Source organism: Oryctolagus cuniculus, chromosome 14 (assembly GCF_051225735.1).
Source record: "Oryctolagus cuniculus isolate XC-2025 breed Fujian yellow rabbit chromosome 14, ASM5122573v1, whole genome shotgun sequence".
Taxonomy (NCBI): domain Eukaryota; kingdom Metazoa; phylum Chordata; class Mammalia; order Lagomorpha; family Leporidae; genus Oryctolagus; species Oryctolagus cuniculus.
Genome location: NC_142880.1, coordinates 38,152,016 through 38,165,933, shown reverse-complemented (window position 1 = coordinate 38,165,933; position 13,918 = coordinate 38,152,016). Strand labels below are relative to the sequence as shown.

Genomic DNA, 13,918 nt, shown 5'->3' with positions numbered 1-13,918 from the left:
CCCGCGGCGGCTGCCGCTAGGTGGCGCATGCGCCCTGGAGGGTGCGGGCCGGTCTCTGGGAAGAAGGCGGCGGCGGCAGCGGCGGCGGCGAAAGGCGGGGGCGCCGTGGGGGCCGGGTCCGTGTTTACACAGCGGCGGGCGGGCGCGGACACGGAACCCGGCGCGGCGGCGGCGGCATGATGGTCATGGCGCATTTCGTGGAGAATTTCTGGGTAAGTGTAAGGGTGCTGGAAATGGTGTGGCTTTCGGAGTCCGAGGCTTTCGGCGCCTGACCTCGGCCTGCGTGCGCGTCGGGCGGCGGCGGCGGCGGCGGCGGCGGCTCCTCGGGGCAGGGCGAGCGCCCTCGGACCGCCGCCGGCCGGGTCCCGCCTGGCCGCAGTCCGGCGGGAGATCGGTCGCCGGCCGATAGGGACCCCCTGGGCTCGCAGCCCTCCCGGGGGCGGGTCTGTCAGCGCGGCCCTGGAGCCCGCGGCTCGGACGCCGAGGGGCCGCCCGCTGCCGGGGCTGGGACAAAGCGCCGGATGGGGCGGGAGACGGCGCCCGGGCCCCCGCGGAGGCTCCCGGCGCCGAGCGCGCTGCGCGCCGAGCCCGGGCCCGCGGCGCCTCCCGCTGCGCGCCGAGCCGGGGGCGCCGGCCGAGGGGGCTCAGCCGCGGCCGCCGGCGCAGGGCCCCGCCGTTGGCCCCCGGAGCCCGTGCGGGGTCGGGCTGGAGGAGCTCGCTCTCTGGGCCGCGCGACGCGTGGGTCTGCGCCCGGGACTTTGCCTCTGGGCCTGTTCACAAAGCGAATGGAAGTTGGCTTTCGTGGAGCTGCGCTCGCTGGCCTTGGGCGCGCCGAGGCTTCCCCCTCGGCCCCGCGGCTCCTTCCCCTTCCTCATTCTTGCACGGCCCTCCTCCTGACTTGGTTCCTGCCGGAGCGCGGCTTAGCCTCCCTGGGGAGCGTTTTCCTGCAGTTATTGTTTGGTATCATGGAAGTACGTGAAAGCAACACGTTGCCTCTGCTGTCTGAGCCGAATCTCGCCTTGACGGCCGGATAGCGCCACAGTCCCGGGTTAGGGACCGTTTAGGGCTATTTCAGGGAGGGCCCTTTGAGTTGGGAGGGAGAGCATCTTCAAGTCCTAATTCTCCGGGTCTCCAGCGCGGGCGAGCTTAGGAGTCAGATCACTTCGTGCTAAGTTGTCCGCAGTCTTCCTTCCATGAGCAACATACATGCTAGGCATGAGATGTGTGTGTGTGTGAACAGCTTTATTGAGGTACAGTTCCCATCCTGTACATCAAACCCGTCTAAAGGGTACATTTCAAGGTTTTTCATGTGTACAAACATCCCCGCGGATCGATTTTAGAGTTTCATCACCTCAGAAAGAATCCCGGATCGTTTCCCCCACCCCGTGCTGGCCCTGTGCAAAGAATCTGCCCCTCACCTGTGTAGCTCGGTCCGTTTCGCATGTATGAAAGCGGAGCCCTTGTGGCTGGCTGGCTTCTGTCAGTTAGCGTGTTTCAGGGGTCATCCGTGGTGCAGGGTGTGTGAGGACTTGATTCCTTGTACGACCCACGTTTTATTTATCCGTTCCTCAGTGCTGGCCACTTGTCCCCCTCTCATCCCCACATTTTACTTACTGTGAATAACACGTCCATAAAGATTTTTGTTCAGGTTTTTGTGTGAACGTATGTTTGCAATTTTGCGGGGTATCGGAATGGCTGGGTCATATGGTAACTGTGGTTAGCATCTCGAGGAACTGCTGAGCTATTTTCCATAGGGGCGGCAGCATTTTTACAGCCCCACCAGCAGTGTCTCAGGGTTCTGGTTTCTGCACATGCTTATCGACGCTTGTTCTTACCATCTTTTTTTTTTTTTTTTTTTTTTTTTTGCGCCAGGCAGAGTTAGACAGTGAGAGAGAGAGACGGAGAGTTATAGACAGTGAGAGAGAGAGACGGAGAGAAAGGTCTTCCTTCCGTTGGTTCACTCTCCTAATGGCCGCTAATGCCGGCGCTGTGCCTATCTGAAGCCAGGAGCCGAGTACCTCCTCCCAGTCTCCCATGTGAGTGCAGGGACCCAAGCACTTGGGCCATCGTCCACTGCCTTCCCGGGCCACAGCAGAGAGCTGGACTGGAAGAGGAGCAACCGGGACTAGTTCCTGGCGCCCCAACCGGGACTAGAACCTGGGGTGCCGGCGCCACAGGTGGAGGATTAGCCAAATGAGCCATGGGTGCGGGCTTGCTACCATCTTTTTAATAATGCTCAGATGAATGGATGTAAAGTGGTATCATTGTAGTTTTGATTTGCATTACTTTGATGGCTAATGATGTTGGACATCTTTTTCTGTGCTTGTTGACCATGTTTACATACATACTTTTTTCTAAGATTTATTTTTATTTGTTTTAAAGGTAGAATTACAGAGAGAGAGGGAGAGACAGAAAGAGAGAGGTCTTCCATCTGCTGGTTCACTCCCCAAGTATCCACAACAGTTGGGGCTGTGCCAGGCAGACGCCAGGAGGCAGGACCTTCATCTAGGTCTCCCAAGTGTGGTTCAGGGCCCAAGCACTTGGGCCATTCTCCTACTTGTCCAGGCACATTTGCAGGGAGCTGGATTGGAAGTGGATCACCTGGGACTTGAATCACTACCCAAACGGGATGCTGCTACACCACAACACTGGCCCCCGTTTTTATGTATTTTGGGGGGATTATTTAGAGCTATTGTATGTTCTAAAAATTGAGTCATTAATATTTTTATTATTGAGTTGTAAAAGTTTTTCTTCTTTTTATATTTATGATACACATTTCTTATAGGAAGTATGATTTGCAGGTATTTTCTCCCATTTTGTAGGCTACCTTCAGTTTGTTGATGGCATCCTGTGTTGCAGTTTTTAATTTTGATACAGTTTTGTTATTGTTTCTAAGATTGCTTGGATCAGGTGCTGTGGCACAGTGTGTTAAGAACCAGCTTGGGATGCCTGAGTCTCATCTTTGTGGCTCAGCTACTTTGCTTCCCATCTAGCTTCCTGATAATGTGCCTGGGAAGTGAGTCTCTACCACCCCTGTGGAGACCTGGATGGAGTTCCTGACTCCTGGCTTTGGTTTGGCTCAGCCCTGTGTGTTGCTGGGATTTGGTAAATAAACCAGTGGTTGGAAGCTCTCTCCCTTTCCCTCCCCTCCCCCTTCCTTGCCTTTCAAATTAATAATAAATAAATCTTTAAGCAGCTAAAACTTAATCCAAAATTTATTCCTTTTTTTAAAAAAAGATTTATTCATTTATTTGAAAGGCAGGATTACAGGGAAGGGGTGGAAGGAGAGAGAGGGAGAGAGAGAGAGAGAGAACAGTCTTTCATTCACTGGTTTACTCCCCAAATGGCCACAACAGCCAAGGCTCAGCCAGGCGGAAGCCAGGAGCTAAGAGCTTCATCCCTATCTCCCTCTTGAGCCATCTGCTGCTGTCTTCCCGGGTGCATTAGCAGGGAGCTGGATGGAAAGTAGAGCAGCCAGGACTGGAACTGGCTCCCGTATGTGATGGCTGTTTGCAATAGTGGCTTAACCTGCAATGCCACAATCCTTGTAAGGACTTTATAGTTTTAGCTCTTCTGTTTAGGTTTGTGATCCATTTGAAGTTAATTTTTGTGTTTGGTTCAAGGGAGAGATTGGATCTCATTTCCTTCCTTCCTTCCTCTTTTTTAAAGATTTATTTATATGAAAGTCAGAATTAGGGAAGGAGAGGGAGAGAGAGGTCTTTCATCTGCTGGTTCGCTCCCCAAATGGCTGCAATGGCCAGAGCTGGGTCAGGCTGAAGCCAGGAGCCAGGAGCTTCATCCAGGTCTTCCACGTAGGTGCAGGGCCCCAAGCTCTTGGGCCATCTTCTGCTGCTTTCCTAGGCACATTAGCAGAGAGCTGGATCAGAAGTGGATCAGCTAGGACTCAAACTGGTGCACGTATGGGGTGCTGGCGCTGCATACGGCAGCTTAACCTGACCTCATCCTTTCACAGGTGGGTATTCAGCTGTTTCAGCACCATTGTCGAAAAGGCTCCTCTTCTTGTTTTAAGATTTATTTATTTATTTGAAAGTCAGAGTTAGAGAGAGGGAGAGACAGAGATCAGTTGTTCATCTTCTGGTTCACTCCTCAGATGGCCACAACGCCAGGGCTGGGCCAGGCAAAAGCCAGGAGCCAGGAACTTCTTCCAGGTCTCCCACATGGGTGGTGGGGGCCCAAATACTTGGGCCATCTTCCGCCGCTTTTCCCAGGCCATTAGCAGGGAGCTGGATTGGAAGTGGAGCAGGTGGGACAGGAACTGGTGCCGTGTAAGGATGCCAGTGGTGGCTTTACTCACTACATCGCAGCACTGGCCCAGAAAAGGCTCTTCCTTTCCCGCTGATTGTTGTGGCATCCTTGTAGAACAGTTGGCCAGATGTGGGCACTTCAAAAAGTTTGTGGAAAATGGAATTGAAAGATAAGTTTATTTTGGTGTGAAAACATTTTGAAATCCATGCATGGTCTTTTCATAACACATATTTTCCATATACGTCTGTGAGATGTATATTTTATTTCTGAATTTTCAATTCTTTTCTGTTAATGCCAGCCACTGCCATGCTGTTTTGCATACTGTAGCTTTACATAGAAAGCATGGAATCAAGAGGTGTGAGTCCTTCAGCTTTTTTCTTTTTCAAGATTATTTTGGCTATTTCATGTCTTTTGCATTTCCATATGAATTTTAGAATTAGCGTGTCAATTTTAGATGCTTTTACAATGGCAATTTAGAGAAACTTTTATAAAAATTCTTTAAAGTTGTTGTTCTTATCAATATGGAGATGCATTTTGGAATCAAGTCAGCAAATTTATCATAAAATATACAGAACGTTTTACAGTTTTGTTTCTTTTAGCTGAGCTTTGAGCATAGCCTTTTTTGATGTGTTTGGCTATTGTGAATAGTCTTCTGTGAGTATTCTTGACATTTTTATGTGGCCCGTATTTTCCCTGTTAATAGAGGAATGAGAATAACTTTGGATATTGAAATCTAGGGAGAGCCTCAATTTTAATTTATGTTTTAGTCTTTAGCTTCACCTCCACTATTGAGAACAAGATAGTAAAATGGACTGCATTCTGTTTTATTTCCCATCCAGGAATTGGGGTTGAATGCTTTCAGTTGGAACTTTGAAAGCTCCAGAGGAGACTAAGTGAGCTACCAGCTAAGGTCTAGGAGCTAACTGAATAACCAGCTCCTGAGAGGTTGTTGGTTGTTTATAACAATTTAAAATTTACATGTTTTGTTATCATTTATAAAGTAATTCCTTAAAACAAAGAACTTGCAATGTTGATTTCACTTTTCCTCCTAATGTTGAAAGTGGCACTATCAAAAAGATAATAAAACTTGGCAAAGCTCAAAACATCAAGTTGTATATGATAAATATGTACAATTTTTTCAATGAAACATTTTTTAAAAATCTTTCCAAAGTTAGGTGATAGGAACCTTTGAGGTTTTAGGTTTCTAACCAAACAACCTGGTAATTGTCTTCTCCCTGCCCCTTATATATATAAAAGACAAACCTTTTTTTTGTTATGGCATTTTGTTAGAGGAAAGTTTGAATCATTGAAATTCTCTTTAAACTCTTTTGAAAGTAATAACAGCCTTCCTTTTTCTTTATAGTTTTTAACTAAAACTCTATACTAAATTTAAAATTCCCCTACTTAATGCCATAGTCTGAAGGAAAAATGTATTTAAAACTTCTTACACAACAGGTGTTTTATTGCTGATAAGTCATTTTTTGCCACACAGTACAGTACCTTTGATTATCCAGCTGAAAGCATTTTTCTTTTGTTAAAACACGGAGGAAAAGTAATTTTGATAGTATAAATGCACAGGATTGCCTTTAATATGTAAAACAATTTTTAGTTCTTTAAAAGGTTATGTAATGTTAGCATATTACAGTGAAGAATTGTCTCTGTACACTGCTTCTTCCTTAAAGGATGAGGTGAATACAAGTTTTTGATATTCTTGAGAGTTTCTGTATCAGCATCGTGCAACAGTAATTAAGTTGTCTGTATTTTTATATATACCCAGATTACTTAATTCAGCAGTAAAAATATTAAAGGAGTAAATTTCATAGGTAATAATTATTTAAGGAAAATAAAGAAGTAACTTGACATACTTGAGTTGAATACCTTGTAAACCTCGTTGTATGTAGTAACTCAAGTCTACCTAAATAATGAAACATTTACTCAGATGGTATGTATCACGTAGTAATGAACTGACTTTTTTTAGTTAGGATACTTTTCCCAGAGGTTATCTACAGTCAGCGCATCAAAAATTAACAAACAACAAACATCTTAGGTATTTTTATCCTGAAGTTTTTCCTCATTTCTGTTAACTATTTAACCTGAACAGAAGTCTCCTTTCATCTGCTTGTTGATTTCACTGGTATTATCATACTTTTTTTTTTATGTAACATTACATAGATAAGCTGGAGGATTAAATGCTATTTAAAAATCTGGAATTTCCTGTTAATAGGATTTTGGAATGTACAGCATTGTTATATTTTTGCTTGATTAATCTAGATGAGAGACACACATACACATTTTTAGGGATTATTTATTTATATGAAATTTTAAAAATAATATATATATTTAGAAAATTAGTTCAGGTGACCATAGAAACACAGATTATACGCTGTTTTTTTATTACTTGAAATTTCCTTATACTGGAATTTGGGATACCTGCTTTGGATATGATCTCTTCAGATGATATGCTAAAACTGTGTGCATGTATGTTTATAATTTATAAGTTTTACATAATTTAATATTATTAATGTACAAAGAGAATATGTACAGTATAAAATCTCCCTCCTTTTCTCCAGTCAATAGGATCTTCAAGATAGTCATTGTACCAATTTCTTCTCTCTCTTTTTTTGAAAGATTTATTTATTTGAAAGCCAGAGGTACAGAGAGAGAGAGAGACAGAGAGAGGGAAAGACAGACAGATCTTCCATCTGCTGATCTACTCTCCAAATGGCCACAATAGCCGGTGCTAGGCCAGGGCAAAGCTAGGAGCCAAGAGCTTCTTCCGGGTCTGCCCTCTGCTTCTTTCCCAGGCACATTATCAGGGAGCTGGATAGGAAATGGAGCAGCCAGGACTCCAAACTGGTGCCCATATGGGATGCTGGTGCTGCAGGCAGCAGCTTAACCTGCCATGCCACAGTGCCGGTCCTGCTACTAATTTCTTATTAGCTTGCCAGAGATAATTTATATATATACATGAGCAAATAGCATAAACTGTTGAAATGTGATATTGTTTGTTTATTTGAAACACAGACAGAGACAGGGATCTTCTGTCTGCTGATCCACTTCCCAAATTCCTGCAGTGGCAAGAATGGACCGGGTGAAAGCCAGGAGTCTGGACTCAGTTAGGGTCTCCCACATGTGTGGCAGGGACCCAAGTGCTTGAGCATCAACTGCTGTCTCCCAGACCAGAGTGCACACTAGCAGGAAGCTGGAATGGAGAGCAGAGCCCGGGACTCCAAACCAGGCACTGTGGTATTGAATGCAAGCACCCCAAATGACTTCTTAACCCCTATCAAATGACTGCCCTTTAAATGTATTATTGTGTAACTGTTAGCTAGCTGGCCATGTCCAAATTATTTTTACTGCAGCAAGCTATGAAAATGCAAACTGCAGATTTATGTAATGTGGTTAAGAAGATTTGACAAGAAGACATTATAAAAATTTTATAGGCTTTTAGATCGGACTAATTTTATTGTGAGGCCCTCAAAATTTGAAGGAGTGTGTGTCGTATATTTTGCTGTAATCTTAGAAGAAATGTGGAAGTGAAAACAGATACTGATTTAGTCTGCATAAGTGGAATTCAGGGGAAGGATTTTAGAACATTGACATTGGAAAGGATAATAATTTGATGTCTGGGTTCTTTTCCAGCCCTTACACACTGAATCCTAAATGGTCTAATCCTTTCACAGCTGCTTAAATTATGTAGGCAAAGGATGGGAGAACAGTTGTGTTTTGACTTATCCTGCACATCTGATTAATATAAGCCATTTGGAAGTGGTTATTCAGTCATAAGGTTATCTCCTGAGATTGTCTTACACCATAATTCTAGAATGGTTGGCAGAACCACCCTAAGAAACCCAAATGGAAATGTGGTGCCATGAGGACTTACAAAGGAAAGGAATAAGGGCTTGACTTTCAGTTTTCTTTGTGCTGGAGCACTAAAGGGTGCTAGTGTTGGAAGAATCTGGTCCACAGACCTAAGCAGAGTTGGTCAGGTGTGCAGAGAAACCAAAGCTGCAGCACAGCAGCAGCTGAGATCCATGATCACATCAGTTGGTAAAGGTGCTGGAGGATGTTGCTGGAATCTCCAGTCAGAGAGGGTACAAGTGGGAAGCAGTTAGTGAACTGTGTGATGAAGTGGAGGAGATGTTTTTGTTCCCCGGTGGATTTGCAGGAGTAAAAGTTGTGGAAGAAGTGTGATCATGCCTTGAAACCAAGGAGTGCGTTTTCAGTCAGGAGACTGAGTTGGGAATTGAGCCCAGGTGCTTTTTATTTTGTTTTTAATTTTTGACAGGCAGAGTGGACAGTGAGAGAGAGAGAGACAGAAAGAAAGATCTTCCTTTTACCGGCCAGCACACCGTGCTGATCTGAAGCCAGGAGCCAGGTGCTTCCTCTGGTCTCCCATGCGGGTGCAGGGCCCAAGCACTTGGGCCATCCTCCACTGCCTTCTCGAGCCACAGCAGAGAGCTGGACTGGAAGAGGAGCAACTGGGACAGAATCCTGCGCCCTGACTGGGACTAGAACCCAGGGTGCTGGCACCGCAGGCGGAGGATTAACCTAGTGAGCCGTGGCGCGGGCCCCCAGCTGCTCTTATGTAGGATGTGGGAGTCAACCACTAGGCTAAATGCCCATTCTCTTGTGTTCTTCTTTTGTTAATGATTTATTTATTTATTTGAAAGGCAGAGTTACAGAGGCAGAGAGAAGGGGGGGGGGAGTCTTCCATCCACTGGTTCACTCCCCAGATGGCTGCAACAGCTGAAGATGCACCGATCAGGAGCCAGGAGCTTCTTCCAGGTCTCCCACACAGGTGCAGGGGCCCAAACACTTGGGCTATCTTCCATTGCTTTCCCAGGCCATAGCAGAGAGCTGAATCAGAAGTGGAACAGTCAGGATTCAAACTGGCACCCGGATGGGATGCTGGCACTGTAGGCGGTGGTTTTTTACCCACTGTGCCACAACGCTGGCCCTCCTTCTGTTCCTTTTTAAAAGATTCATTCATTCATTCATTCACTTAAAAGACAGAGTGACCGAGAGGGAGAGACCTTCCTCTGCTGGATAACTCTCCAAATAGCTGCACTATCCTGGGCTGGGCCTGGCTTGGCCAGCCTGAAGCCAGGAGCCGGGAACTCCATCCAGGTTTCCCACATGGGTGGCAGGAACATAACTACTTGAGCCGTCATCTCTTGCTTCCCAGGGCATTTGCAGAAAGCTGGATTGGAAGTGGAGTATCCAGGACTCAAGTTGGCACTTTTAAGTGGGATATGGATGTCCCAAGTGGCAGCTTACCTTGCTGTGCTACAGTGCCTGCCCCACTTTGTGTTCCTTTAAAGATCCTATATGATTTTGGACTTCCATCTTCCAGGGATGATAGAACTTTTATTTTCTGTTTCGTATCAGAATTATTTGCAAAGATAATCTTTGCTTGTATTGGATTTTACAAAGTATTTTTCATTTTCAGGCAGAATCAATCTCTCTCTCTCTCTCTCTCTCTCACACACACACACACACACACACACACATTGAGAGATTGAGATCTTCCACTCCTCAAATGCCTCCAACAGCCAAGGCTGGGTCAGGTTGAAGTCAGGAGTCTGGAACTCCATCTGGGTCTTTCATGTGGGCGGCAGGTGCCCAGGCACTTGAGCCATCATCTGCTGCCTCTTAGAATGCATTAACAGGAAGCTAGGTTGGAAGCAGAGGAGCCAGGAGTCGTACCGGATCTCTGATATATGTAGGTGTCCTAAGCAGGGGGTCAACCTGCTATATCCCCACACCCACCCTTGGATTGGATTTTATTTGCTTCAAGTCAGTGGATATTAAATGAAAGTGCTACCTATTTGTAAAATACTTTGAGATTAGGGGCTGGTGTTGCAGTATGGCAGGTAAAGCCGGTGCCTGTGACACCAGCATTCCTTATGGGCATGGGTTCATTTCCTGGCTACTGTACTTCCAATCCAGCTCTCTGCTAAAGGCCTGGGAAAAGCAGTGGCAGATGGCCTGCCCACTGCACCCACGTAGAAGACCCAAATGAAGCTCTTGGCTTCAGCTGGCCCAGCCCTGACTGTTGTAGCCATCTAGGAAGTGAACAAATGGATGGGAGATTTCTCTCTCTCTCTCCCCCTCCTTCTCCTTCTCCTTCTCCGTCTCCTTCTCCCTCTCCCTCTCCCTCTCCCTCTCCCTCTCCCTCTCTCTCTCCCTCCCTGTAACTTTGACTTTCAAAATAAAGAAATTAAATTAATTTTTTAAAAAAATGCTTTGGGATCAGCAGATGAAAGATCTGCACACCTTGTGCTTGTCCTTGACAGCAATGGTTGTTCATAGCTGTTTTTGTCAGTTGGTAATGCAGGTTTCTCTGCAAGAATTTCTTTTTTCTTTAAAAAATTTATTTATTTATTTGAAAGACAGAGTTACAGAGAAGCAGAGGCAGAAGCAAAGACAGGTCTTCCATCCACTGGTTCACTCCCAGATAGCCACAACAGCTGGAGTTGGGCTGATCCCAACCTAGGATCCCGGAGTTTCTTCCAGGTCTCCCATGTGGATGCAGGGGTCCAAGGACTGGGGCCATCTTCTACTGCTTTCCCAGTCCACAGCAGAGAGCTGGATTGGAAGTGAAGCAACTGGGACTGCAAACAGTGCCTACATGGGATGCCAGCATTGCAGCTGGCGGCTTACCTCACTACCCCACGGCGCCGGCCCCCTCTGCAAGAATTTATTGGTTAAACTGAATTATACTTGTACCCATGCAGGAGTTTGTCATATACTTGACCACAGGCATCCAGGAAAGAAAATTTATAGTGAGGTGCGATACTGTGTTGCTGCAGTGGAATAAAGCCTCAGCCTGTGGCGCTGGCATACCACATGGGCGCCAGATTGAGTCCCTGCTGCTCCACTTCCCATCCAGCTCCCTGTTAACGTGCCTGGGAAAGCAGTGGAGGATGGACCAAGCATAGCTTTGGATCAGCTTAGCTCTGGTTGTTGTGGCCCTCTGGGGAGTATACCAGCAGATAGAAGACTTCTCTCTCTGTCTCTGTCTCTGTCTCTGTCTCTACCTGTCTCCTTAACTCTGTCTTTCAAATAAATAAAATAAATCTTTAAAAAAAATACATAAAAATAGTTAATTTTTGAAAGCAACTCTGGTGAGATATATTTTATATGCCATTCAGTTCACTCATTTAAAGTGTACAGATCAGTGGTTCTTGGTAATAGTCATAAGTATGTGCAGCCATCATCACAGACAACTTTATAACATTTCTTTCTTTTTTTTAAAAATATTTATTTATTTATTTGAGAGGCAGAGTTACAGAGAGAGGGAGAGGCACAGAGAGATCTTTCATCTACTGGTTCACTCCCCACAGGGCTGCAACAACCAGAGCTGGGCCAGGAGCTGAAGCCAGGAGCCAGTAACTTCATCTGGGTCTCCCACATGAGTGTAGGGGCCCAAGCACTTGGGCCATCTTCCACTGCCTTCCCAGGCCACTAGCAGAGAGCTGGATCAGAAGTGGAGCAGCTGGGACATAAACTGGTGCCCATATGGGATGCTGGCACTGCAAGCAAAGGCTTAATCTACTGCACAACAGCGCCGGTCCCTAGAACATTTCCATCACCTCAAAAAGATGCCTCTGTGCCTTTATCAGTCACCCCTCACACTATAGCTTCACCCTCCAGGCAGCCATTAATCTTCTTTCTGTCTCTAGATTTCCTATTTTAGACTTCTAATGGGAATGAAATTGTGCAATATATGGTCTTTTGTGACTTGCATCTTTCTCTTAGCATAATGTTGTCAAGGTTCATAAACATAGAATGTATTAGAACTTCACTCCTTCTTATGGCCCAGTAGTAATCCATTGCATTGGGTATATCACATTTTTCAATTTCTTCATCAGTTGATGAGCAGTTTTGGCCCAGTGTAATCATTCATTTTATGTGTATATCACATTTCTATCTGTTCATCAGTTAATGGACATTTGAATTGCTGATGTTAGGCTATTAGAAATAGTACTGCTATCTATATTACATAGATCTCCTTGTAGACATATGTAAAATGGTGATCAAAGTAATTTCCTTGTAGAGAAGTCAAAGTGTTGATCAAGTTAATGCATTAGCTACCTTATCATTGATCACCTCCTTTAAGATCCAGGCACTTGGTTGTGGGATTTAATTCTAGGGGGTGATAAAAATGTTCTGAAATTGATTGTGAAGTACGTGTATACTATAAAGTAAGCTTTTGACATGATGATAGTAAGCATGGCTTTTTTGTTTGATGCCTTGACTTTGAAGGTTTTTTTTTTTTTTTTTGATTTACTTATTTATTTGAAAGATAGTATTACACACACACACACACACACACACAGATCTTCCATTTGCTGGTACTCCTCAGATTGCTGCACCACTTGTGCCTGAGCCAGGCTGAAACCAGGAGCCTGTAACTGCATTCCGGTCTCCTAGGTGGGTGGCAGCAGGTTGAGGACTTGGGTCATCTTCAGGTGCTTTCCCAGGAGCATCAGCAGGCAGCTGAATCAGAGGTGGAGCAGCCGGGACTCCAGCTGGTGCCCACATGGGATGCAGGCATTGTAGGCAATGTCTTAACCCACTGTGCCACAGTGTCAGCCCCTGAAGTTTTGTTTTCGTTTTTTTGAAAGGTATATGTGAATGTTAATATATGTATGCTATATATATCTATCCATGTGAAGTATTTTTAAAAAATATTTATTATTTATTTGAAAGGCAGAGTTATGGAGGGGAGGGGAGATATCTTCCATCCATTGGTTCATTCCGCAAATGGTCGCAATGGCTGAGGCTGGGCCATGCTGAAACCAGGGCCTGGAGCTTCTTCTGGGTCTCCCATGTGGGTGCAGGGGCCCAAGCACTTGGGCCATCCTCTGTTGCTTTCCCAGGTACGTTAACAGGGAACTGGATCAGAAGTGGAACAACTGGGTCTCAGACTGGCACCCATATGGGATGCCGGTGTCACAGGCAGCTGCTTTACCCACTAGGCCACATGCTGGTCCCCATGTGAAATATTTAAAATATTTGTAGTTCATGATCAATAAATGCTTGTGTTAATAGGTTTGTAAGGTTGTTTGGAAAATTGTCTGATTATTGAGAGGCAGAATAGAGAGACAAGGAGCGCCTATCTTCTGGTTGCTCTCCAAGTGCTCATGATGGCCAGGGCTGGGCCAGGCCAAAGCCAGGAGCTGAGAATTCAATTCAGGTCTCCCTTGTGGGTGGCAGGGACCCACCTAATTGCTGCTTCCTAAGATCTACCTTAGCAGGAAACTGGAATAAGGAGCTATAGGCAAGTATTAAATTTGGTATAGGATGTAGGGATCTCACTCCTGCATATTTTGACCCAAGTAAATTAATGAATTTCCAAATAGGAAGAAGTAGTAAATGAATTTGTAATTTTTTTTTTTTTGACAGGCAGAGTGGACAGTGAGAGAGAGAGACAGAGAGAAAGGACTTCCTTTGCCATTGGTTCACCCTCCAATGGCCGCCGCGGCCGGCGTGCTGCGGCTGGCGCACCGCGCTGGTCCAATGGCAGGAGCCAGGGGCTTCTCCTGGTCTCCCATGGGGTGCAGGGCCCAAGGACTTGGGCCATCCCCCACTGCACTCCCTGGCCACAGCAGAGAGCTGGCCTGGAAGAGGAGCAACCGGGACT

The 13,918-nt window shown here is 45.8% G+C and overlaps 1 protein-coding gene across 2 annotated transcripts in view; it reads left to right on the top strand.

Annotated features, from left to right (window-relative positions):
* Positions 1–24: 24 nt before the first annotated feature.
* FCHO2 (FCH and mu domain containing endocytic adaptor 2) overlaps positions 25–13,918 on the top strand; it is a 128,128-nt gene continuing 114,234 nt past the window's right edge. The window contains exon 1 of one of the 2 annotated variants that reach the window (XM_070056561.2): positions 25–212. In XM_070056561.2, the coding sequence (XP_069912662.1) occupies positions 177–212 (36 nt within the window). In that variant the 5' untranslated portion in view covers positions 25–176. The remainder of the gene's footprint in view (positions 213–13,918) is intronic. The other variant, XM_089312569.1, reaches the window with a different exon arrangement.